Source organism: Bos indicus x Bos taurus, chromosome 5 (genome assembly GCF_003369695.1).
Source record: "Bos indicus x Bos taurus breed Angus x Brahman F1 hybrid chromosome 5, Bos_hybrid_MaternalHap_v2.0, whole genome shotgun sequence".
NCBI classification, from domain to species: Eukaryota; Metazoa; Chordata; class Mammalia; order Artiodactyla; family Bovidae; genus Bos; species Bos indicus x Bos taurus.
In genome coordinates, this window is record NC_040080.1 from 56121440 (window position 1) to 56149137 (window position 27698).

Below are 27698 nucleotides of genomic sequence, written 5' to 3' on the forward strand. Positions count from 1 at the left end.
TATCATGAGTCCAGGGATGGTCTTCTTGCTTCATATGCATTATTTCATACAGTCCAAATGTAAGCTACAAAGTATATCCTGATTTAAAAGATAAGTCATCTGAATTTTAGGAAAGATAAGTAATTTTATTTATTCATTAGGATAGTAAGTCAAGAAGCATAGCAGGTATAGAGGAACAATGTACATGATCAGTAAAAATGATGACCTCACTTTATGGATGTTGGCTTTGAAATATGTGAGAAGCAGCCAAGTAGAGCTATCTGATGGACATTTGAATTTTACAGTCTGAAGTTTCAGCAAGAAATCTGATACAGATTTTGGAATAATGGTCATGATTGAAGTAAGATGCCAATTTTGCAAAAACTTTCACCACCCCCCTGCAAAAATGTATCGATAGTCTAGTCTGTATTTAAGTCTTGCTGTACTTACCATTTTTAAAAACTTTTTTTTTTTGTATTGGAGTACAGCCGATTTGGAGAAGGCAGTGGCACCCCACTCCAGTACTCTTGCCTGGAAAATCCCATGGACGGAGGAGCCTGGAGGGCTGCAGTCCATGGGGTCGCTAAGAGTCCGACACGATTGAGCGACTTCACTTTCACTTTTCACTTTCCTGCATTGGAGAAGGAAATGGCAACCCACTCCAGTGTTCTTGCCTGGAGAATCCCAGGGACGGGGGAGCCTGGTGGGCTGCCGTCTATGGGGTCGCATAGAGTCGGACACGACTGAAGCGACTTAGCAGCAGCAGCAACAGCTGATTAACAATGTTATGATAGTTTCAGGTGGACAGCAGAGGGACTCAGCCATACATGTATACTTAAATATATATACCGGAGAAGGCAATGGCACCCCACTCTAGTACTCTTGCCTGGAAAATCCCATGGATGGAGGAGCCTGGTAGGCTGTAGTCCATGGGGTTGCTGAGAGTCGGACACGACTGAGTGACTTCACTTTCACTTTTCACTTTCATGCATTGGAGAAGGAAATGGCGACCCACTCCAGTGTTCTTGCCTGGAGAATCCCAGGGACGGGGAGCCTGGTGGGTTGCCATCTATGGAGTTGCACAGAGTCGGACACGACTGACATGACTTAGCAGCAGCAAATATATATACATGTATACTTACTCTTGAAACATGACTTTTATTGTTTCTCTGTGTCTTTGCTCATGCTTTTCCCTCTTTTAAGATTTTCCTTCCTTCTTATCTCTCCTTGAGAAAAGTTCATCTTTTCTGGATATATTTCTCATTAATTATAAACAGTTTCTTCCTCTACCGAGTGTACCAATGATTCCTTTTAAAAAAGCACCTAAAGACAAACTCCCTCATGTTTCAGTTACTAGATATATGTTTTTTTTTTCCTCCCCAAGTAACTTTCAAGCCCTGTAATGCCACAACTCTGTTTTGGTTTTCTTAGGTCCTTGCATTGTTCACATAGTAGATGCTCCATAAATATTTACTGAATTGAATTATATAATGTGAACTTTTTCTGGCCTTATCCCTAAACTACGAGATTATATTCCAGTTGGCCTCTACAGCTTTCTTTGTGTCAGGAATTTAGCCGTCTTATTTACTTTATTGATGCCAGTTCTCTGCACTAATGCTTTTTAAAGCAGGCAACTTTGGATGGCAATTATAATAATTTAGAGAGACCAATTTTAAAAACCTTTAGCATTTTGAAATAGCATTTTTTTTTGTAACTTACATGTAACCAGACTAGATTGTTTTAACAAAAATTTGTTTTGTTAAACAAAAATGAGTAATATGGCAATTTGTGTACTTGTGTGAGAATATTAACAGAAAACTTCTTCACTTTTAATGATTTATTTTTGGCTTTAATGCATTGTATTTTGCTTTGCTTTCCCAGTGAATACGGCTTTGCTGAAAAAGTAGTTGAAGGAATTACTGTTTCTGTAAATTCTATTGTCATTCGCATTGGAGCAAAAGCCTTTAATGCCTCCTTTGAACTTTCCCAGCTAAGAATCTATAGTGTAAATGCAAACTGGGAACATGGAGATTTAAGATTTACTCGTATTCAAGATCCACAGAGAGGAGAGGTAAAGATTCTATTTTTCTTTTTTTGTTTAAACATGCTTTAACATTGATTAATATTAAAGTACATTTAAAATAATTACTTTTTATTGTTGCTTATATTCACATACTACTAGATTTACTTTTTCCTGTAAACTATACTTTTCTCTGTATTATTTTTGTTTAACTATAAAATGTACATTTTTAATGTTTTTACTGTAGTCTTTCAACTTATAGAGTTAATGAGTCCTATTTTTACTTCTAAGCTACTCAGAATTGAATTTTAAATTTACAAAATTAAAATATGTTTTGTTAAATTCTTTTTGGTTACATAATTCAAATGTTCTTTGTGTTTTATATTAAAATTAAATTACTTAGAATAAAAGTGTCAGCAGCTTTACAGATGATGAATATAATTATGGAGATGTGTTACTGAATTTGAAAGTGTATAATTAAAAGTTAAAGCATAATGAATAGATCTAGAATATCATGTGAAAATTTGTTAAGAGATACATTTTCTTTTTTGGCTGCACTTGGTCTTCACTGCAGTATGAGTGCTTTTCTCAAGTTGTGACACGCAGGGTCTTCTCTCATTGCAGCCCACAGGCCTCTCTAATTGGCTCAGGGGCTTAGTTGCTCTGCAACATGCGTTGCTTCATGGCACATGGGATCTTAGTTCCCTGACTAGGAATCGCACCCATGTGCCCTGAATTAGAAGGTGGATTCTTAAAATTGGACCACCAGAGAAATCCCACAAGATACATTTTTGTAACAACTTTTTTGTTTTGTTTTTATAAATCTACATTTTTTCTTACTCCATTTTGTGTTTGTGAAGCTAATCTCTTGTTTTCCCTTTAGGTTTTGACCTTTAAGGAAATAAATTGGCAGATGATTCGAATAGAGGCAGATGCTACCCAAAGCTCACATCTTGAAATTATGTTTGCTCCTGTTCGATTAATAACCAACCAATCAAAAATCAGAGTCACACTTAAAAGAAGAGTAAGTCAACAGAGTTACCTTTTGATTCATGAGCTAACTATTGGAATTGATGAAAAATTTTAAATTATTTATAGGTGAAACATTGGCATATTAAAACAGTGCAAAATAATAGGAAATATAGTGCTTCAAGCAATATTTGAAGAAATCTGTTGTGATGATAGCATTAGGTTTAATATTAGTATTTTTATTTTTGATAAATTGAATAGATTTCTGTTACAAAATATTTATTGAATAGTAGCTATTTTATAATTTTATGTCTCCTATTGAATATTCCTCAGGAGTGGGTAAACAGTAAAGTCTTCACCATTAGTAACCAAAACTACTAGTTTTAGAAGGCTATTAAGATGTGACTGGATACTTAGATAAATATGGAAGATAGCTGCCTAAGGATGTCAGCATTTGAAAATCCACCATAGACTTTGATGAAATTTAATGTGGGAAAGTAATCACTTTTTTAAAAACATGGCTCAATTGAAAGAATTTTTCAGAGTATGACACTTAATACAAATATTGTGAAATGTGGTTAAAATAGCAGTTTAGTTTTTAATTAATTTTAATGCCTCCTTTTCTACTAGATTACAGTTAAGCCTTGAACCACACAGTTTTGAGCTATATGGGTCCACATATATGTGGATATTTTTCAATAATATATACTGCAGTACTACATGGTCCAGGTTGGCTGGACCTGAGGATGCAGAGGAACCCTGGATATGGAGGAACCTTGGATACAGAGGGCCAACTATAAGTTATATGCATTAACTCCTGCATTGTTCAGGGGTCAGTTGGGGTTGCATTAACGTTGATAATTACATGATTTTAGCTATAAATGCAGAATTAAATTATATAAATGCTTATACCTATGTAACATGTACCTGTTAAGGTAAAGGAACCTGTCAGTCTTTTTTTTACCACTGTTTCTCCAATACTAGGAAATATTTCTTCCATATTATAGGAATTCAACAAATATTTGGTGAAAAAGGAAGCGTTTGTTTAAATCATTGAAAAAATTTTAACTTTTAAAAATACAAGTGCATTCTAAGTTTTATTACTTGGCTTAATTTTATGAATCATTTTTCCCTGACAGTTAAAGGACTGCAATGTCATTGCAACAAAGTTAGTTCTAATATTGGATGACTTATTATGGGTTTTAACGGATTCCCAGTTGAAGGCTATGGTACAATATGCAAAATCTCTTAGTGAAGCAATAGAAAAATCAACAGAACAAAGGAAGAGTATGGCTCCTGAACCTACACAGGTATGCTGTAAAATGTTAATAGGAAAAACACTTCACTTTACATGTAAGTGGTTTAAAAACCAGAATGGTTAGTTGTTTTCTCTATGTGAAATAGATTATAATACTTTGAGTCCAAAATTTTTCTTATATATCAAATATATTTCTGTCTATATAGTACATATCTTATTTGCAAGTCTGTGCTTGGCACTAGACTTAATGATAACATAAAAGAATTTTGATGATATAAATACATATTTTCAGGAAATTAAAAAAAATACAAATTAAAAATTACTAAAGTTCAAAAGAAAAAAGCCTGGGTAATTATAGTCAAGGGAGAGAATGGAAGGATTGATATAAAAGCCCTAGGGAATTGCTGAAGGTGAACACAAAGCTAGAATTGTCTGATGGCTGGGACAAAAAAGGAAGCTATTTAATGATCACTTTCTTAAAATCAGAAGCATTACTCGTTTTTTTTTCCTACAAAGAAAAAGTTTTCTAACCTTTCCTAGTACTAAATACTGAGAATTTAACATGAAGATTTTTGTAGAAGGGAAATTGGAAATCCCAGTGTGTAGTGTCTTTTGATAATTTTATGAGTACAATTGACTTTTTATATCTATCCAATAAAACTTAATGGATATTGTGAAATCATACTTCTATGAATTATTTCATTGGAAATAGAGTAATTACATCTTAGATGTGTACTTTGTTGGTAATCTGGCTGATACATGGTAATTCAGGCTTTATTGTGACTGTCAAACTGTCATTGTTTACTGCCTGCCTGCTTTGTCATCAGGTGCAGGGCTAGATGCTGCTGATGAAAAAATAAATATTGTCTGAACCTGCCCTCAAGGATCTCAGAATGTAATGGGCAATCAAATGTTGCAGTCCAACATAAATGCTAGAGTGCAGAATGAAAAATGGGGATGAGGGACTTCCCTGGTGGTACAGTGGATAAGAATTTGCCTGCCAGTGCAGTAGATGTGGGTTTGATCTCTGGTCCAGGAGGAAATGGCAGCTCACTCTAGTATTCTTGCCTGGTAAATCCCATGGATGGAGGAGCCTGGCGGACTTCAGTCTTTAGAGTCGGACACAACTGAGCAACTGAACAACAAGAACAACTGGGAAGATTCCACATTCAGTGGAGCAACTGAGCATGTGCGCCACAACTACTGAGCCTGTGCTTTGGAGCATGTGAGCCGTAACTACTGCAGCACACATGCCTGGAGCCTGTGCTCTGCAACAGGAGAAGCCACTGCAGTGAGAAGCCCGTACACCACAATAGTGAGTAGCCCCCTGCTCACTGCAACTAGAGAAAGCCTGCACACAGCAATGAAGTCTCAGAGCAGCCAAAAAAAAAGAGGGATGAGGAGATTATGGAAGGATAGAGAAGTTTTAATCAACTGCTTGTGGATGGACTTTGGAAAGGTTTCACAAAGAGGATAATGAAGTTAAGTCTGAAAAATGAGTAGGAGTTCACAGATGAGAAAAAGGATATTTCAAATGAGGAAATAGAATCTATAAAAGTATGATGGTGATAGAGAGCATGGCATTATCTGATAAAGATAAGGGGTTTAGTGTTACTAGAGCTTTATTTTTGAGAGTGATATTACACATACCTTGTGAATATGTGACAGCTTCCCAAGTTTTAAGAAAATTGTTTCACATCTTCCATTTTGATGTATAGTCTTTCTTGTGTTAAGATGTCAGTCTGATTTTCCAGTTCCATAATTACTCCTATCCTAGTATCCTAGTTTACAAATGAAAAGCATTCTTCTTACTCATCCTGGTTCTTACTGTAATAGATTTGTCAGGGGTGGATGGTGAGGCAGGCAGGAGGGTTTTGACTAAAAAATCTCTGGGAAATGACAGGCAATTTGAAATATTGCTGTCCATGTTGGATGTGAATGACCAGTGACAAACTAACACATTAGATGATTTCCACTTCTTTGCTTTCAACATGTTTGAAGGAAGATTTAATAAATGTCTGTTGCTAGACTATTAAAAATAATCTTTTTACAGTAGATCACTATGTGAATCCTGGCATGTAACTTGAAAGAGTTCAAAGGATCATGTTGCTTTGCTAAAATAAAGTTGATTTAATTCCAGCCTACCTATTGATGTGAACAAAATTTCCCAGAGCTTTAAGCTAAATTGATGGTGAATCCTTTATCATGCTACCAAATAATTAATATTTATCCAATAAGATGTCTTCATATATAATTCTGTGTGGGAACCTAATTTTAAAAGTTTGATGAACTGAGTACTGGATCATAGCATAGAATAGGGTTTTCCTAGGGAAGTAGCCTGAGTTTAAGCAAAAGTGGCCACTAGACATGATGGGCATTATATGTTTACTTTTCCCATGGGCATACAGAAGTCAATGGAAGTTTTTAAATAGGAAACAAAAGTTAAGTATGACATGGTGGTATTATAAGAGGGTAGATTGAAGAGTAGGAAGGCTGCCACTCTAGGGAAGTGGTAGACTTGGATCTCTAGTAATGGTTTGAAAGAAGAAAAAACAAGCCAAACTGGGGAAAGATATTTGAGTGTTTTATCAGTTGAGGATAGAGAAGAGAGAAAAGTTGAAAACTTCTTGAATAATTAGTAATTCCATTAACCAGAAGAATAAGTACAGAAGGAAGCAGGTTTGATTAGGGGATGTAAGGCTAAGAAAAGGTAATAATGAGTTCCATTTTGGAGTGGAAAAAAATAATTTAGGAAGTACAGGAGGTAATATTTTGCAGTATTACCATCATAACACTAGCCTGTTAAAGCTTGCAATGACGATTCATGTATTATAATTTAGGATGTCATTAACAGAGATGATAATTGAAATGAAAGATCAATAGACAAAGTGTTGATGTTACTATAACTTATTTATGCAATATGTAGATAGATGTCTTTATATAAAATAGAATATAGATTAGGAAGCTATATAAAGATACAGCTTAGGAAATGAGAAACAAGGACAAAATTCTATAATGCTACTACCATGACAAAACCATTGTTAGCATTTTGAGGTTATTTCCTTACAGGTTTTTTTTTTGCCTAATAATCTGCATTATTTCATAGTTTAGAAAGGATGTAGTAGCAAATGGCTATAGTTTTCTTCCATGTCATTAGTATTTACTTAGTCTTTTTTGTCATTCCTTAATATTTTATAGTAGTTACACTTAGCCATTGACATTGCTGTGGAGTTTCTTCAGTGGTAGTTGTCACATCACTATTTTAGGTATCATTTAAAATACCAAGAGTGTGCATTAGAGAGTGAAGTAGTTGTGTTCCTTTGCTCAATTTAGAACTTGAGAGCTTTGCGAACTTGAAAATTAAGAATTTTTTAAAGATTATTCATGAGTCAAGAGTTTATAGTGGCCCACGTTCCCCCCTACAGATAGCATCCAAAAGCCTGAATGTACCTTAGTACGAAGAAAAGCGTTTGTAGGGAGATTAATGCTTATGTTTTTATTTGTATCAGTATTTGTCTTGATGAAAGACAGGAAACATAATTAAAGCAATACCGGAGAGTGTTTTCTTTCAAAATATTACCATCATAGACATAAATAATAGTCTGTAACAGAAGCAGAAGATATTAAGAAGAGGTGGCAAAAATACACAGAAGAACTGTACAAAAAAGATCTTCATGACCAAGATAATCACAATGGTGTGATCACTCACTTAGAGCCAGGCATCCTGGAATGTGAAGTCAAGTGGGCCTTAGAAAGCATCACTACGAACAAAGCTAGTGGAGGTGATGGAATTCCAGTTGAGCTATTTCAAATCCTGAAAGATGATGGTGTGAAAGTGCTGCACTCAATATGCCAGCAAATTTGGAAAACTCAGCAGTGGCCACAGGACTGGAAAAGGTCAGTTTTCATTCTAATCCCAAAGAAAGGCAATGCCAAAGAATGCTCAAACTACTGCACAGTTGCACTTATCTCACATGCTAGTAAAGTAATGCTCAAAGTTCTCCAAGCCAGGCTTCAGCAATACGTGAACTGTGAACTTCCAGATGTTCAAGCTGGATTTAGAAAAGGCAAAGGAACCAGAGATCAAATTGCCAACATCCGCTGGATCATGGCAAAAGCAAGAGAGTTCCAGAAAAACATCTATTTCTGCTGTATTGACTATGCCAAAGCCTTTGACTGTGTGGACCACAATAAACTGTGGAAATTTTGAAAGAGATGGGAATAGCAGACCACTTGACCTGCCTCTTGAGAAACCTGTATGCAGGTCAGGAAGCAACAGTTAGAACTGGACATGGAACAACAGACTGGTTCCAAATAGGAAAAGGAGTACATCAAGGTTGTATATTGTCACCCTGCTTATTTAACTTATATGCAGAGTACATCATGAGAAACGCTGGGCTGAAAGAAGCACAAGCTGGAATCAAGATTGCTGGGAGAAATATCAATAACCTCAGATATGCAGATGACACTACCCTTATGGCAGAAAGTGAAGAGAAACTAAGAAGCCTCTTGATGAAAGTGAAAGAGGAGAGTGAAAAAGTTGGCTTAAAGCTCAACATTCAGAAAACGAAGATCATGGCATCCGGTCCCATCACTTCATGGGAAATAGATGGGGAAACAGTGGAAACAGTGTCAGACTTTATTTTTCTGGGCTCCAAAATCACTGCAGATGGTGACTGCAGCCATGAAATCAAAAGACGCTTACTCCTTGGAAGGAAAGTTATGACCAACCTAGATAGCATATTGAAAAGCAGAGACATTACTTTGCCAACAAAGGTCCATCTAGTCAAGGCTATGATTTTTCCAGTGGTCATGTATGGATGTGAGAGTTGAACTGTGAAGAAAGGTGAGCGCCGAAGAATTGCTGCTTTTGAACTGTGGTGTTGGAGAAGACTCTTGAGAGTCCCTTGGACTGCAAGGAGATCCAACCGGTCCATTCTAAAGATCAATCCTGGGATTTCTTTGGAAGGAATGATGCTAAAGCTGAAACTCCAGTACTTTGGCCACTTCATGCGAAGAGTTGACTCGTTGGAAAAGACTCTGATGCTGGGAGGGATTGGGGGCAGGAGGAGAAGGGGACGACAGAGGATGAGATGGCTGGATGGCATCACTGACTCGATGGACGTGAGTCTGAGTGAACTCCGGGAGTTGGTGATGGATAGGGAGGCCTGGCGTGCTGTGATTCATGGGGTTGCAAAGAGTCGGACACGACTTAGTGACTGAACTGAACTGAAAGCTTTAAAAGTGGATGGGGGAAAACATAAGAAAAAGTGATTTTTCTGATGAAAATCAGTTTAATAATTAGTAAAAAAGCTTACTTGAATCCCTAGAATTTAAGGCTTCACAACTGTTTCATCTTTGTTTTCCTTTAAATAATGTGGCCCCAGTCATTTTCATCGAGATTCTCATTTACTGAGTACACTTTGAAATTCTTTTTACAGTATGATTATAGTTCTTACTATGAAGAAGGTATGTGTTGTATATAAGCTGTGTATATAGTACTTTAATTTTCTGTAAATAACTATACTTTTGTTAACAAATTGTTCTTAGAAAGTTTAAAAATATTTGAAATAACAAATCTGGTCTTCTTTTAATTGTTACGAAAGCTTCATGTATAGTTTTATGGTTAACAGATATACAGATCATCTCATAGTATACTTATGTATGTAGAGTTATTTTAAGCTATTGAACGTTCACAAATGTCTTTATACTTCAACAGTATACTATGTTTTCTCTCTTTGGGGAGCAAAGAATGTGAACTCACAAACTGTTATAAACCTCAGCTGTTTTCTGGCTTCTTCAAGTTCAAAAGATATACCACACCTCTTAATAGCACCTGTAGTACTAAATAATATCACAAGTGGTTTTACAAAGTAATTATTTATTTCTTCAGGGCATATAATAGTGTATGTAGCTAATGGATACAGGGCTCACATTTGTTTTCGTTTTTAATATATAGAACTAGTAATATTTAAATAAGCTGCCTTTAATAGTTAATAAATATATTTTCTCAAACAGGAAGGGCTATAAACATGTAAATATAGCTATTCAGATATTAGGTTCATATTCAGATTGTTTATAGTTCTCTAGTTTTAGTTTTATTCCTATATAATTTAGAAAATATTTTAGGGAAACTTAGTTACTGATGCAAAATAAAATGTATTTGCTTATTTTTTATGACTTTATTATTAAAAATATTTAAGTTTTCTTGAGTGGGGAATGACAAATATTTAACTTGCAGTGACAAGGCAGCTTTAAATCTTTTAGAGTTCTGCGGTAGCCCCATCTACCCAGCATGCGAAGACACCACAGACTTCAAATGCTCCTGATCTAAGTGATGCAATTGTGAAACTGTTCAGTGACTTTGATGTTAAAGAAACCTCCCATCATTTAGTGGTTTCTCATCTAGATCTACACATATGTGATGATATTCATGCTAAAGAAAAAGGTAATAAACACTGCTATTTGAAACTCTTTTGGTTTTCTCTAAAATTTACTGCACATCTGGATTGTTTTTCATATGTAATAAGTAGTCTTACTCTTAAAATAACTGATCATAATTTTATCATTCATTGAGATACATAGATGAAAGGTATAATTTTAAGGATTATATATTGGTATAAAATTTTATTTTGCTTTGCTACAAGTTAGTGCCTCAATATAATTAATTGTTGGCTGTCAATGCTAATGGTAAAATTAGGTTTTTTTTTTTTTTTTTAAAGACTGACGTCCTTAGAAGATAGTGAAAAATTAGACTTGGCTTTGAACTAGCTTTCTCATAATTTTGAAATTGTTCATAAATTAAATTTTAGTTCATACTCAAGTCATAATTATTTGCACATGCATTTCACTTGATTTTAGCTCAGAGGCTGAGAAGTGATACATGTGTATTTTCAGCATGATGGTTTATCTACTATTTTCTACCCCTTTGTGCATATAAACACAACTATGTGACTAAATTTTTTTTGTCTCCTTACTCCAGATCTTCCCTAAATTTGGTCAGGAAGCCAAATTCCAATTAGGAAAATGTTTTCTTTTAGCTTTAGCTTCTCTTATTTTTCCTTATTTAATGGACACAGGTAATGGGTTAACAGGGAGCTGCCCTTGGTCACTTTGAAAATCTGTGTTTCTGTACTCTAAGTGTTAGGCATTTCTGTATATCCTTCAGAGCGTCCCTGGCCCATAATTGTTAGAAGGTTTCATTGTCCTACTTCTAAGACATTGGTTCTCAAACCCTGATGAGCATGAGAATCAAGCTGAGAATCTTTTGTTTATTTTTATTTGTTAGATTTTTGCTTATTTTATTTTTTGCTGTGTTGAGTCTTCATTACTCTGTGTGGGCTTTTTCTAGTTGCAGCAGGCGGGGGCTACTCTTGGTTACCGTGCATGGGCTTCTCATTTTGGTGGCTTCTCTTGTGGAGCACAGGCTCTAGGTGCACGGGCTTTGGGAGTTGCAGCATATGGGCTCAGTAGTTGCGGTTCGTGGGCCCTAGTGGGCACAAGCTTCAGTAGTTGTGGCACTCGGCTTCAGTTGTTGCAACTTGTAGGTCGAGAACGCTCAGTAGTTGTGGCACACGGACTTAGTTGCTTCACAGCGTGTGGAGTCTTCCCAGACCAGGGATCGAACCTGTGTCCTGCATTGCAGGTGGATTCTTGTCTGCTCTGCCACCAGGGAAGTCCAAGCTCAAACTCTTTTAAATGGAGGTATCTAACCTGTGGGCCTCAGACCTGAATCAAAAACTATGTCTATGAAAGTTGTTGCTCTGGATTTTTATAACTGTGAGAGTGAATACTGAGACCAACCCCTGATATTTAGCCATAGACGTTATCCTGCCTTCTCAGGCAACCAGATATCAGCTGCCAGATAAAAAGATGGAGCAGAAAAGGTTAAAGAAGATTTGAAGTTTGGAGAGATTTGTTGTCTTTTGTTTGTCTACCTTTGTGTCGTTTGGCTTATAGGTGGCATCTTCTGCTTTAGTGATTTGAAAGGCAAATCAAAAAAAGTTAAACCAAAATATCAAAATAAGGGGTCAAGGTTAAGTGATAAGCCAAAAAACAGAGAAAAGTGTTTTCTAAGCTCTTTTACATTCCTCATTCTATATTCCCTTATCAGTTCAGTTCAGTTTAGTCGCTCAATTGTGTCCAACTCTTTGCGATCCCATAGACTGCAGCACGCCAGGCCTCCCTGTCCATCATCAGCTGTACTCCAACTCATGTCCATTGAGTTGGTGATGCCATCCAACCATCTCATCCTCTGTCATCCCCTTCTCTTCCTGCCTTCAATCTTTCCCAGCATCAGGGTCTTTTCAAATGAGTCAGTTCTTCCCATCAGGTGGCCAAAATATTGGAGTTTCAGCTTCAGCATCAGTTCTTCCAATGAATATTCAGGACTGATTTCCTTTAGGATGGACTGGTTGGATCTCCTTGCAGTCTAAGGGACTCTCAAGAGTCTTCTCCAACACCACACAGTTCAAAAGCATCAATTCTTTGGCACTCAGTTTTCTTCACAGTCCAACTCTCACACCCATACATGACTGCTGGAAAAACCATAGCTTTGACTAGAAGAACCTTTGTTGGCAAAGTAATGTCTCTGATTTTTAATAGGCTGTCTAGGTTGGTCCTTTACAGAACAATATAGAAGATGTTATTTAAAGAGAAAACCGCTCTGCCAAAATACAGATCTATAATCAATTCTCTGCTATTCTAAAATCCAGAAGGGCCCGAAATTCTTTTTCATAAGTTTGTAAACAGTTTATTTTCTGGCACAAGTTTATCTAATGAGCATGTTGCTACTTATCATCTTTATTTTACCCACTTAGTGTAAATACTTGAGTTTTGCTGAAGAATTACTGTCTTTCATTACTTTGTATAGACTTTTCAGGTGGTGCTAGTGGTAAAAGAACCCTCCTGCCAGTGCAGGAGACATTAAGAGACACGGATTCAATTCCTGGGTTGGGAAGATCCTCTGGAGGAGGACGTGGAAACCCACTCCAGTATTCTTGCCTGGGGAATCCATGGATAGAGGAACCTGGCGGGCTATGGTCTATAGGGTCGCAAAGAATAGGACATGACTGAAGCGACTTAGCACGCATTACTTTGTGCTGCCTCAGAACCTGGTGGCCGTGTTGTGTGTATGTACAAACACACACATACACCCTCACATACATACCATATTACTTTACTAAAAATCTGAAGCAATTCTGAAACGTTAGGCTCCAAGTGTTTTAAATATGGGATTGTAGTTCTATACTAGAAATTCTACCAGGTGAGATAAATTGGAGTTAAAATTTATATAGAGAGTATGTACATAGCTTTATACTAATTTGTATTTGTTTAGTTCATGCTGGGTGTTTTATTATTTTTATTTTTGCCTGTGCTGGGTCTCCACTGTGGTATACAGACTTCTCATTGCCATGGCCTCTCTTGTAGAGCACAGGCTCCAGGCACACGGATTTCAGAAGTTGTAGCAGGTGAGCTTGGTAGTTGTGGCTCACGGGCTGTAGAGCCATAGGCTCAGTAATTGTGGTGCATGGCCTTAGCTGCTCCGCAGCATGTGAAATCTTCCTGGACCAGGGATCGAACCCTTGTCCTCTGCATTGGCAGACAGATTCTTATCTACTGTACCACTAGGAAAATACTGTCCGGGCTGTTTTAATATTTGATTTTTATGTTGGAGTTATACTGACTTTACCTTTGGATTTTTTTTTTAACCTTTTAATTTTTTTCTTTCTAGTTTTATCAAGATACAATTGTCATGTAACACTGCATAAGTTTAAGGCATACAACATATTGATTTGACTTACATACGTTATGAAATGACCATCATAGTAAATATAGTGCCCATCCATCATCTCATAGAGACACAAAATTAAAGAAATTAAAAAAATATTGCCTTGTGATGAGAATTCCTAGGATTTATTTTCTTAACAACTTTCATATATAACATGCAGCAGTGTTAATTATATGTATCATGTTATACATTATATTCCTAGTACTTGTAATTATGAAAGTTTATACCTTTTGACTGCCTTTATCCCGTTCTCCCTTACCCTATCTATAACTCATGTATATGTGGAATCTAAAACACAAAATATATGAACAGACATAACAAAATAGAAACAGTTTTAGATACTTCCAGTCTTAATGTAGCTATGTGACTTTAGATAATTCACCTAAACTAGTAGATTCAATGGCTTCTTCAATAGGAGGCAAGATGGTGTAATGTAGTGGTTAAGATTTCCTGGTTTCAAAACCAGCTCTGCACTTACTGGTTGTACAACCTTGACCTATTTAATTTTGTTAAGTAAATAGATTAATGTTACCTGTTTTATACATTCATCATGAAGAACAAATAAGTACACTTAAAATTTTTAAAACAGTGCCTGGCATCTGGTTAGGGCAGTAAATATTAAAGTTCTGCTATTCTTGTATCCTTACCTTTTAGCTTAGTACTTGCATATGATAAGGGCTCAATAAATATTTACTGGATTGAATGCATTTCTTAAAATCCTTGTTGTATTAACCTTGGTAACAGAGACAGTTGTCACTGCTTGGACTGCCAATGTGGTAAATGAAATGTTTCTGATATTTGCTTAATCCTTCTTTCTCTATCTCTCTTTCAATTTCACTTTTTTCTTTCCCCAGAGTCAAACAGACGTATCACTGGAGGGGCTATGCAACTGTCTTTTACACAGCTAACTATAGATTATTATCCTTATCACAAAGCAGGTTTGTATAACAGTTTCTTTAAATTATGTAAATCTTGTTTTAAAATTATATAGCCAGTCTATTGCACTTGTTTTTATTTAATTTTTTAAGGAGAAAAGAGATCAAGACACTTGATATTTTTTCCCCTGGCCAGTATCTTACGAAGAAAATATAATTGCCATAGAAAACATTCATGTAGCTTATGTTGAGGTTTCTATAGATTATTAGCAAGTATAATTGTTAGAAATTGAGAAAGATTAGAATATAGAAGGCTACATTTGTACTATTTTGTTAGCTGTGACAAAAGAAAGTTATTAATATATTTTTCATTTTAAATTATGTATATTCAAAAATAAAAAAAAGAAAGTAATGCAAAAGGGTAACAGCGATTTTAGTTAAGTTGTAGGATTCCAGGTACCTTTTTTGAAACTTTTCTGTACTTTGTAAATTTCATCAATAGGTACGATTTAATAGATTCTTTAATAATCAAATATTGATAGGTACTCCCCCTCCCCAAATAATGAAAACTAAAATACGTATGTTTATGGCCAAACTAAGTAATTTGACCTTTTATCCATTTTTGCATTTTGGTGATATGTGACTTATTTTTTAATTCATATAAATAAGGAAAAACAGATAGCTATAAAGAGTTTTCTGGGACTTTTAAAATATGATCAAATTTTTCTCTTCACAAATTTCAGTTTTCCAGTATTGTTCATTTCTGTGTCAGTACCTGATAGAATTTAAAGGACTTTGTTTGAAGGACTTTGTGTTGCTTTGTCTGTCTTCCTGATTCATTGGTTACTTACATATATTGAATATAATTTTTACCATAGAAATCTTTCCTATTTGTGAGGTAAAACTTGTAGTCATAAAGTAGATTTTATTTTCTTAACCCTTTTTTCCTCCAAAGATACATATATATATCAGTATATCGGCAGTTACTTTACAACACGTCTTTGATGAAGAACCTTTTTTTCTCTATGGTGTTTTCCAGGATTCTATCTAATGGGGTTATGCCAGGTGGGTGAGCATTCAATGGAGGTTGATTGCCAGTGCTGCTTCTTATTGAAACTTTGAGTGATGGTCTGCTAAGCCTGGGTTATAGATACAAATCCTCCCAGGTTATTTTCTTTTAATACTCTCTCTCAATTCTAAATATTTTACTCATATTTTATAGGAAGATTAATGTCTGTAGTCGGTGAAAGCTTCAAATTTATTGGAAGATTAAAGAATCCCTTGAGAAAATAAATACATTACTAGAAGCTTTTGGTTCAGTTCAGTTCAGTTGCTCAGACTCTTTGTGACCCCATGGACTGCAGCACGCCAGGCTCCCTGTCCATTACCAACTCCCGGAGCTTGCTCAGACTCATGTCCATCGAGTCGGTGATGCCATCCAACCATCTCATCCTCTGTCATCCCCTTCTGCCAACTTCAATCTTTCCAAGCATCAGGGTCTTTTCCAATGAGTCAGTTCTTTGCATCAGGTGGCCAAAGTATTGAAGTTTCAGCTTGAGCATCAGAAGCTTTGCTATAATGGAATATGTGAAAAGTGTATTTTTCAGTGAAATACTTGTTATTCATTTTACAGGAGATAGTTGTAATCATTGGATGTATTTTAGTGATGCAACCAAAACAAAAAATGGATGGGCCAACGAGTTGTTACATGAATTTGAGTGCAACGTTGAAATGCTTAAACAGGCTGTAAAGGATCATAATGTAGGTTCACCTCCTAAATCCCCAACACATGCCTCTCCCCAGCACACACAAACAGGTATTTTACCTATAACAACATTATGTCATTCCCCTAGTATTAATTGTGTGTGTGTATATGTGTGAATGTGTATGTTCACCATATGATATTTTCTGTAAATAAGTATTGTGTTTGCTGCTGCTGCTGCTGCTAAGTCACTTCAGTCGTGTCCGACTCTGTGCGATCCCATAGATGGCAGCCCACCAGGCTCCCCCGTCCCTGGGATTCTCCAGGCAAGAACACTGGAGTGGGTTACCATTTCCTTCTCCAATGCATGAAAGTGAAAAATGAAAGTAAAGTCGCTCAGTCATGTCTGACTCTTAGCGACCCTGTGTGTTGTGTTGTGTTTAATTAATGTCTAAAACGCCTGTACCTCATACAGATCATAGGATTATAGATAAAAGGACTTTATAAATTAATATGACTAATAAAAGTAATACCCTTGTAGAATATTACAGACTCCTAAATGACAGGTAGATTTCTCTTTTTAATAAGAGTTCTACCAAAAGTTACTGTATGAGAGTTTCTTAAGTGTGATATGATTCCCATTTAAAGAATAATCGTCACAAATAAGAAAGTAATCATCATAACAACTTACATTCTTGTATCAATTTATATATAAAGTGTTTCCACATATGTTATCTTGTTTGAGAAATTTGGGTTCATCTATATTTCTAGTAGCTGATTAACAATAGAAGAGTGACTGTTAAAAATAATTTTACTCTAAATTGAAAGGAATTTTTGTTTCCCACAGAGAAAGATTCAGCTCTGAAAGGGGCTTCTAAAAAGCCTTCAGCGTTATCTCAACAATCCAAAGTGAAGTTAATGTCTAGTTCTGTTGTCGTTAGACTTGCTGATTTCAATATATACCAGGTATGTTTTATTTTTTAAATTAAATCTTCTGATAAACACCTTTAGTATCTCCTGCAAGCAGCTCTTATAAACTGTGCCACCATTTTATTTATAAATATCTTGACCAGCTTTGTGAAATGACTAGAGTAGAAAATACCAGTTCATTGATTTTTGTTTGTATGGTTACCCAGAATTAGGCAAAACGTGAGGTTAAGTGCTGAGTTTGCCATACTGCTAAGTCTGCGCAAGACTTCTGACTCCAACCATAGGTTTTCGGATTTCCCTGATTGGCCTGCAGATTTGAGAATTCACTAGAAAAACTCACAGAACACACTCAAATCAGTTATGCTCAGCGTCTCATTTATTACAGGGGAGGGATATAAATTAGACAATAGGAAGAGAGCCTAGAGTGAAGTTTGAGAGGGCTCCAAGTTCAGAACATCCTTGCCTCCCAGGATGAACATTTAATAATATGCATGAAATATTGCCCGTGTAGTTGAATTTAGTCTCTATGGGTGGACTTGATTCCAGATGACATGAGCCTTCACCCTCTAAATACCACTAAGACTTACCAAGTGTGGTCAGTCCCATTCTGATTCATTTTGTAAAGCATATACTATCAGTTGTGGTCTCAGAGGTCTTTCATGAATAGGAAATTCCAAGAGTTTAGAATTAGCTCCCAGGAGCAGGAACAAAGACCAGACAGACCTCTCTTTGTAGGCCAGATTCCATATTACACAAAGGTCTTCATGGAGGAAACTAAAATACAGTTTTTGCTTAATCAAACTAAGTATTGATTATCCTGTGAACATTACTTTATAGCTAAGAACTCTGTCCCATTTATACTAACAGTCTTATTCAGGCTATAATTATACAACATAGTCTGACATCCCAATCGTTGAGACCAACACAATAGGGAAATGACCCTTTTTTTTTTTTTTAAATAAAGGATTTCAAGTATATATTATCATTTATGAATTATTCTGGTATATTTTGATAAGTCTATGTCTTTGAAACTTGGTTTTATCTGAAATGTTTTCATTTTACTTAGTAATTTTTAACTGGGGCCAGTTATGCCCTTCAGGGGACACTTGGTGATGTCTGAGGACAGTTGTCACAGCTGGGGGAGGTAGTCATATCTGGAGGGGGTTGCTGCTAATGTCTAGTGGGTAGAGATAGTGATGCTGCTGAACATTCTACAGCCCCCAAAGCAAAGAATTATCTGTCCTCAGATATCAATGATGCCAGTTTGGAGATGCATTGATGCAAGAGTTATTTTCTTATTGTGCAATTGTTTCTTTCTTAGTATTCTATATGTAATGCATTATATTTGAATAAGTTCATATGGAAATGGGGAAGGAGGATCACCCATAATCCTGTATGATTAAGGATGAAGTACAATAAAGAAATCCCACATACACAGAGAACCAAAACAGAGCAAAAATAACTAGAAGAAAATAAGATAGTATGTTCATCCCAATTTGAAAAACTTTTTAACTGTTAAAAGAAAAAGGAAAAAAACTATTATCTACTAAAATAACTTGACACTCTAGAGTTGAAAAGAATTTGTTTCCATGAGTACATAGAAAAACTTATCAGATAATAAAAGGGACTGACTTAAATTTAGTTTGATTAGCAATTTATAAAAAGGAAACAAACCAGTGAAGAGTATCTACTTTGTGTGAGAAATATACATGTTTGTTGAATGAATGAAAAAAAATAACTTTGAGATACATCCCTGGGTCTGCTAAGCAAGCATAAATAAATTAAATTGATAAGATGCTGTCTGTTGAACTTTGAAGAGTTGTATACATGCTTTTGATGTAATTATAATTAGCTGTTTTGTGGAGAGTGAAAGATGTGTAACGTGAATCTTAAAACTAATAGTTTTTTTGGAAGAAAGCTCAGACTGTTTGACAGGAGCATTTATAGTTGCACTGTTATTTTAAAATTTTTATTGTGGTAAAATATACATAACATTTATCATTTTAGCCATTTTTAAGTGTAAAGTTCATTGACATTAAGTATATTCACATTATTGTGTGATTATCACCACTGCGCATCTCCATAATTTTTTTATTATTCTAAACTAAAGATCTGTATATAGTTATGTTATTTTTCATAATAATGAATTATAGTAAAGAATTATTATGAAGTACGTAGTTGGGAAGTAGTCTAGTCTTTAAAACTTGAATCTTGTCCTGACTCTGCCATTTGTATATTTGTACTGTCTTACAGAAATATTTTGTTGTTGTAAGCCTCAGAGTAGTAAATTTGCAAAGAAATTTGTACAGAATTGAGTTTGTCATTGATGAGAATCCAAAGAGTTTATGTTTTTATAAGTTGAATTGTATTATTTTAAAACAGTTTTATGTGAAATTAAATATATAATAAAGATTACAGTGGCAGTTAATTATTGGAAATAGTTTTAAGAATTTGAAGTGATGTTTGTGTTGCATAAATCTTTGGTGGAAAGGGCTTTGTTTAGTGTTACTTCAATAAACTTAATTTCTTTTTTTAGGTCTCTACAGCAGAACAATGTCGATCTTCCCCTAAAAGTATGATTTCTTGCAATAAAAAATCCCTGTATCTTCCACAAGAAATGTCAGCTGTCTATATAGAGTTCACAGAGTATTACTATCCAGATGGGAAGGATTTTCCAAGTAAGAGCATTTCCTATCTTGTTTTTATTTGTTCATTACTCATGAAGTTTTTTTTTTTTTCATTCTAAGTTTTTGAGTTTTATAAATGTGAAAAAAGAAAGACAGAAGTCTATTGTTCTTTACCCTTAATAATCATTGTGTTTTGTATATAACTCTAATATAGCATTTTTACATACTTATTATTTGTTTCTGTGTTCTTTTTCCTTACTAGCTTGTAGCATCCTTCATATCAAGAACTGTGTAGTATTCATGCTTAATTTTATTCCTGAGGTTTGACTCATTTTTGTTCTTAGCAGCTGTTGTTAAATGAAAGAATGAATGAAAGTTAGATTATTTGTAGATTAAGATCAATGTTTTTTCTTTAGTAAAACACATTTATATTTAATTTATATAAAACTATATTTCATTCAAAAATGAATGATGAAGTTACCCGTTTAGCTATAGAGAATTTGGGAGGCTGGGTTTTGATACCCAGGTGTATACCTTGGACAACTTTTGGCACTTGTCTTTAGTTAGAAACATTGAATTACATGAATTTTTATTTGTAAGCTACTTTATGACTATACATTTGTGTTCTTTGCTGTTGTCTCAGTTCATCTGATTCTTCAAACAAAAATTTGCCCTTGTTTATGTGGTACCTTTTTCATTATTTTGGTTGAAAATCATAGTTGAAAAAAGCTGTTTAAATGGGTTATGTTATTTTAAATTTTAAGTGGATTAATTTTTAAGTGGAACTCCAAATTCTCTGGCCTACTTAGCCCATTTGTTTATTATTCACTTAATATAGGTTTTTTTGTTTCAAAGGGAATTTCTGATGCTCATGCCTTTTTTGTAAAAAAGAAGATATCCTGGAAATTACTTTGAAAAAAAAATATCAAGCTATTTTATTTCAGTCCTCATTTGTACCAAATTGTTTAGGATCTAATCCTCACCATCTTCATGCTTTTCAGTGGTCTTTTTGTATGTTTCAAATGTGTTTTCTCTTCTACCTTCTTGACAGAAACTGTGAAAATTAAGATAGTTTAAGGCATTTGCTCAGCACCTCATAAAGAATAAAGTGGCACAGCTGAAACTCAAGTATAGGTTTTCTAAATCAAAATTCTTCCCACCCCATCCCATCCTCACCCCCAAATTGTATTTCACTGCCCTCTAGTTGTTTGCAGTCATTTATCTGTAATTGGACAATCCCTTTGTTTCCAACACCCCCCATTGTTTTCCTTAAATAATGTCTCATTCGTTGAACTAGTAATTTTTCTTCAGAGTAAAGCCTATAGTTTCCAAGATTTCTGACTTCTAATCTAGGTTTATTTTTATCAGTTTTGTTAAAGTGCACCAAGGGAATTAAAATATTCTATAATCTATACATTTTCTTCTGATAAAAGTATAAAATTCCTTCACAGCAATTTGAATCTTAGCCCCCTAATATTTAAGAGTGAAACTGGTTGGTTATGTTTAACTACTTTTATTATGGAAAATTTCACATATACAGAAATAAAGAACATAACATATTGAATCCCTACGTACAGGGAGGGATTCATTTGCAGTTCTCACATTTCATCTTTCTCTTAAGTGCTCCAACTTTAAAAATATATAATCTTTTCTTTATAATTGTAAATATAACATGCTCACAATATATATTATATATAAAGAAAATACGCCCCCCCCCCAAAAAAAAATGCCCATGAGCCTACAATTTAGAGAGAACTTATGCTAATAAAAGTGTATCAGTTTGCTAAAGCTACCATAATAAAATACTACAGACTGAGTGGTTTACATAGCAGAAATGTATTTATCCTCATAGTTCTAGAGGCTGGAATTCTAGGTCAAAGTGTTGGCATGGTTGTTTCCTCAGAGACCTTTCTTCTTGGCTTCTAGATGGTTGTCTCCTCACATGTCTTTCCTGTGTGTGTGTCTCTTTTCTAATCTCTTCTTATCACACCTGTCATATTGGACTAGGGCCCACCCCTATGAACTCATTTTGACCATAATTGACTTTTTAAAAGGCCTGTCTCCAAATACATTTATTCCTGAGGTATTTGAAGTTAGAACTTCAGCATATTTATTTTGAGGGGATGCATTTCAGACCATAGCAATAAGTATAGTGTTGTTAGTCCTGTTTTGAATGTATGCATTTAACATATTTGATTTACATTCTGACCTTTACCCTTAATGATCCTAGTTTTCTACACGTTTATTTTAAATATCTTTAATAGCTACGTAATAACCTATTTCATAAGTAGACCCCTGTTAGAAACTGCATATAGATCCTTTTACTGCTTAGTGTACTAAGTTTCTTCCTCTGTCCCAGATCTGCGGTCAGAGTTCTTCTATTCTTCTGGACTACATTTACTCTCTGTTTCTCTCTATGGCTGCCATTATCACTAATCTATATTTGAGATTCCCTCTCCTTTTTTCCCTCAATGTGATTGCCTCAGCAGCTCACCTCCTTACTATCCTTGAAGATAAGCACCTCCACATCCCCAATAAGATGTCTCTGTTGTACTTTAATTTTTCTACTTTCGTATATGTCTCTTGTAATCATCCATGAACTTTTAAAGGAAAGTTCTGTGACCTTTTTTATATTCTTTGTGCCTAATACAATACAGTTAATGTAGTTGGCTTCTTTGAATCTGCTGAAAGAAAGTAAATGAATGAAAGAAAACAAATCCTCTTCAAGACATTGTTACAATGTCATCTCTCTACTGATATCTCACACCTTGTGTTTATTTTCCTTAAATTAGCATAGTTTAAAAGTTCCAGATGTTCACACTGTTTGCTTTGGTAAAAGTGAATAGGTCTGAAATTTTGGAATAAAAGATCTTCACCAGAATACTCTGAAAATGATAATGGCTTTTATGAAGCAATAGATACAGATTTCTGGGAGTGATACACTCTAATTATGAATATTAATTTAACATAAATTAGCACTAAAATGTTTATTCAACCCATAAGAGTCCAATGATTTGGAGGATCTATGAGTGTATTTGTTTGATTGATTATTCAAGAGATACATGATTTTTTACTTGGCACCAGATACTGTTCAGAGAAGGCAATGGCACCCCACTCCAGTACTCTTGCCTGGAGAATCCCATGGATGGAGGAGCCTGGTAGGCTGCAGTCAATGGGGTTGCTAAGAGTCGGGCACAACTGAGCGACTTCACTTTCACTTTTCACTTTCATGCATTGGAGAAGGAAATGGCAACCCACTCCAGTGTTCTTGCCTGGAGAATCCCAGGGACGGGGGAGCCTGGTGGGCTGCCGTCTATGGGGTTGCACAGAGTCGGACACGACTGAAGTGACTTAGCAGCAGCAGCAGCAGCAGATACTGTTCTAGGCTTAGGATTAAGTGGAGAATAAAACTTGTGTCTCACTTAGCACTTTCATAAGAAATTAGTCATTAGGCTTGGTTCTTTCATTTTAGAGAATTCAAATTAAGTCAGGTAGTAAATCCTTGTAGAAATACGTGACTGAGGATCACAACTTTGATGTGATCCTTTGATACTTTGAGCAAGAAGGTAAAATTTTTGAAGTTTGCTTCTTGGTGACTGTAACATTAGGAAAAGAAATCTAAACAGTACCTCTTACTTATGCAGTCAGATTTAGATCAAACTGTATAGTTTTCTATTAGTGAAGCATTGAAGATGTTTCCTGTCTCTCCAGACGTGTGCTACCATCCCCTTCCACATATAGTATCACTTAAATTTTGTAAATAACATTGTAAAACATTTTAATGTTAATGTGGAAAGAATAAAGCTTAAACATGTATTTTCTGTTCTCAGGGAAGATTTAGAACTATCGGTTTATTAAAAATCTTTCTAAATTTTTTTTCTCCACAGTTCCATCTCCCAACCTTTATAGCCAGCTGAATGCACTACAGTTTACTGTGGATGAAAGAAGTATTTTATGGTTAAATCAGTTTGTGTTGGATTTAAAACAAAGTCTTAATCAATTTATGGCTGTGTACAAGTTGAATGACAATTCAAAATCTGATGAGCATGTTGATATTCGAGTCGATGGCTTAATGCTAAAGGTACCATATAAACAAGTGGCTGTGAGAATAAAACCATTTTTACAGAAGAAAAGTTACCAGCATTGTAATTTCCAGGATTTAAGATGGGTACTCAAATATAAATCAACTTCATTGCAATCTTAATTTTAATCTGTTTTCAATTATAGAAGCTTTAAGGGACTGCTTCCTCTCTCTTCCCCATTCCTTCTTTCTCTAGTTTTCTTCTTTTTTATTTTTTCCACTGCTCATCCATTTGGAGGTAAGCAGTAGAAATAAGTTACTTTTTCTTTATAATTTGTTTTATTTTTGACTGCACTGGGTCTTCGTTGCTGTGCCCATGCTTTCTGTAGCTGCAGTGAGTAGGGTCTGCTCTTAGTTGAGGTGTGCAGGCTTCTCAGTGTGGTGGCTTCTCTTGTTCCAGAGGGTAGTTTGTAGGCACATGGGCTTCGGTAGTTGCAGTGTGCGGGCTCAGTAGTTGTCACTCACAGGCTCTAGAATGTGGGCTTCAGTGCTTGTGGCACATGGGCTTAGTTGCCTGGCAGCATGTAGAATCTTCCTGGACCAGGAATTGAACCTGTGTATCCTGCATTGACAGGTGGATTCTTAGCTACTATACCACCAGGGAAGTCCTAAATATCACTTTTTCGCCCTGCTTTTTACCAGAGCTGATAAATTTTTTTTAATAAGGGTAAATAATACAGTGAAGTTTTAAAATTGTGTCTGGGCTTTATTTGTTGCCTTTATTCTGTTATTAATATGTAAAGATAATAGAAAGTTCCTTTTTATTGCTGCCAAGTAGTTGATAATCAGAGTTCCATGGATATTTGAACTTTAAAGCAAGGAAGCTAAAAAAATAGTATAGTTTGAACTCTTTGTTGTAAATATTTTGAAGACTGGGCTTTATTATCTTAGAAAATAATTTTACTAAATAGTTTGACCTGTACTCCTATGTTTATTTTCTTAATAGTGTTCTCCCAAATAAATGGCTCAAATGATAATTATCCAGTCATTCCATTTACTTATCTAGTCATCCTCCAGATCACTTGAAGTTAAAATATTATGACAAAAAATTCTCTTTTCCAAACTTGGCACTTATATACTCAGGTCATATATATATATATATATACACACTCAGGGCATAGTAAGCATTTAATAATTGATTTACTTGATTTAATTCAGTTTTGTCCCTTTTATTTTGTGATAGTCTACAAATATGTGTGTTATGTACATTTTTCATTGTGGTTTTTTTCCCCTTTGGTTCTTTTGTTAGTTGTTAATCATTAAAACCTTTTCATTTGGTTTAATAAGATTTGGGTGGAGAGAATATTTTATGTCAGGATAGAAAAATAGTGTTTTGGGGAGAAATGTCAAAAAGGATTTCTGTGCTGTCATATTATTTTATCTTCAAGCTGTGTGGATTTGTAAGTCAGGCTAGATTAGTTTTTTTTTCTCTTCTAGTTTGTCATTCCTTCTGAAATGAAATCTGAATGTCATCAAGATCAACCACGTGCAGTTTCTATTCAGAGTTCTGAAATGATTGCTACAAATACAAGACACTGTCCAAACTGTCGACATTCTGATTTAGAAGCTTTATTTCAAGACTTCAAAGATTGTGATTTTTTCAGTAAAACATATACCAGTTTCCCCAAATCTGGTGACAATTTTAATCTTCTGCATCCAATCTTCCAGAGACATGCTCATGAACAGGATACCAAACTGCATGAAGTTTATAAAGGCAATGTTACTCCCAAGCTGAATAAACACACTCTTAAAACCTCTGCTGCCACAGATGTTTGGGCTGTGTACTTTTCTCAATTTTGGATAGATTATGAAGGGATGAAAAGTGGAAAAGGACGACCAATAAATTTTGTAGATTCTTTCCCTCTTTCCATCTGGATTTGTCAACCAAAAAGATATGCAGTGTCACAAAAGTCGCTGCAGACTTGTAATCAAATCTCTCTAAATACATCACAAAGTGAGTCTAGTGATCTGACTGGCCGATGGAAGCGAAAAAAGCTCTTGAAGGAGTATTACAGTACAGAATGTGATCCCTTGACCAGTGGTGGTCAGAAACCTTCTTCAGATACATTTTTAAGATTTTCTTCACCATCATCAGATGCAGATATTCATGTCCTGGTTCACGTTCATAAACATGTCAGTATGCAAATCAATCACTACCAGTATTTGCTCTTGCTTTTCCTCCATGAGTCACTTATTTTGCTTTCAGAGAATTTAAGGAAAGATGTAGAAGCTGTGACTGGCAGTCCGGCTAGTCAGACATCTGTTTGCATCGGAATTTTACTTAAAAGTGCAGAAGTGGCTCTTTTGCTACATCCTGTGGATCAAGCAAATACTCTTAAGTCTCCTGTTTCTGAAAGTGTGAGCCCAATGGTTCCAGATTATCTGCCTGCAGAAAATGGAGAATTTTTGCCTTCAAAAAGAAAACATGTTAGTAGTGGAATAAATCAAATTAGAAGTGTAACTCTTAATCATATGTCGGACAACAGATCTATGAGTGTTGACCTTAGCCATGTCCCTGTGAAGGATTCTTCGCTTTTTAAATCAGCTAGTGATACAAATCTGCAAAAAGATATTTCTTCTCTGAATTATTTATCAGATAAAAATTTAGGGAAAATAAGCGAAGTTGAAAGTAGTGGACTTGTTAGCCAAAGTGGCTCAGGAGAAATTGGATCAGAAACAAGTGGCAAAAAGGTTTCATCTTACACAGATTCAAATAGTGTCTTAAACTACAGAGAAGATTCAAGTATACTGTCATTTGATGATGGTGGTAATCAGAACATACTTTCAAATAGTTTAACTAGTAAGAGAAGTGAAACCATAGAGTCGATCTTTAAGGCTGAAGATTTGCTTCCAGAAACAGCTTCACTCTCTGAGAATGTGGAAATCAGTAAAGAAGAAGCACCCACCATCAGAACACTTAAATCACAGTCATCCTTAAGGTAATGACTTACTGTTGGATTTGGATTGGGAGTTTGTTTAATTGTGTGTGTGTGTGTGTGTGTGTGCACAACACACAAGCATGTGCATGTGCTTATGAGTATCTTTTGGCTTTGGACAGAAAACCATGATAAATGAGGCATTAAAATTAGCACATGGAAAAATAAGTTTTTCAGAATATAAAAATACTTTGAGCTTATCCTTAGATAATATAATTTTAAAACTTTGTGTATATTATATATATATATTTTTTTTTTGTTTGTTTGTTTAACATATTCTTTAGAAAGTATCCTTTTCCTTTTATGTGATGATTTTCTGATACTTTCGTTTGTTAACAGCGGAAAGCCTAAGGAACGTTGCCTACCCACCTTGGCTCCAGTCTCTACTTATAAGAACATGAGAAGAAGCCCCTCACAAACCTCACTGGATACCATTTCACTTGACAGCATGATATTGGAAGAACAGTTATTAGAAAGTGATGGAAGTGATAGTCATATATTTTTGGAAAAAGGTAAAGCAATTCAATTTAA

At 35.2% G+C, this 27698-nt stretch overlaps 1 protein-coding gene across 4 annotated transcripts in view; it reads left to right on the plus strand.

The window, feature by feature from the left end:
• The window catches only part of UHRF1BP1L (UHRF1 binding protein 1 like), a 93710-nt gene that overhangs the window by 39123 nt on the left and 26889 nt on the right, over positions 1-27698 (plus strand). For 2 of the 4 annotated variants that reach the window (XM_027542054.1, XM_027542056.1), the window contains 11 exons: positions 1861-2050; positions 2883-3023; positions 4108-4278; positions 10494-10674; positions 14871-14954; positions 16525-16707; positions 17441-17559; positions 20060-20201; positions 24038-24231; positions 25669-27170; positions 27507-27679. In XM_027542054.1, the coding sequence (XP_027397855.1) occupies positions 1861-2050; positions 2883-3023; positions 4108-4278; positions 10494-10674; positions 14871-14954; positions 16525-16707; positions 17441-17559; positions 20060-20201; positions 24038-24231; positions 25669-27170; positions 27507-27679 (3080 nt within the window). Of the gene's footprint in view, positions 1-1860; positions 2051-2882; positions 3024-4107; positions 4279-10493; positions 10675-14870; positions 14955-16524; positions 16708-17440; positions 17560-20059; positions 20202-24037; positions 24319-25668; positions 27171-27506; positions 27680-27698 lie in introns of all 4 variants that reach the window. The other 2 variants (XM_027542055.1, XM_027542052.1) reach the window with 1 other exon arrangement.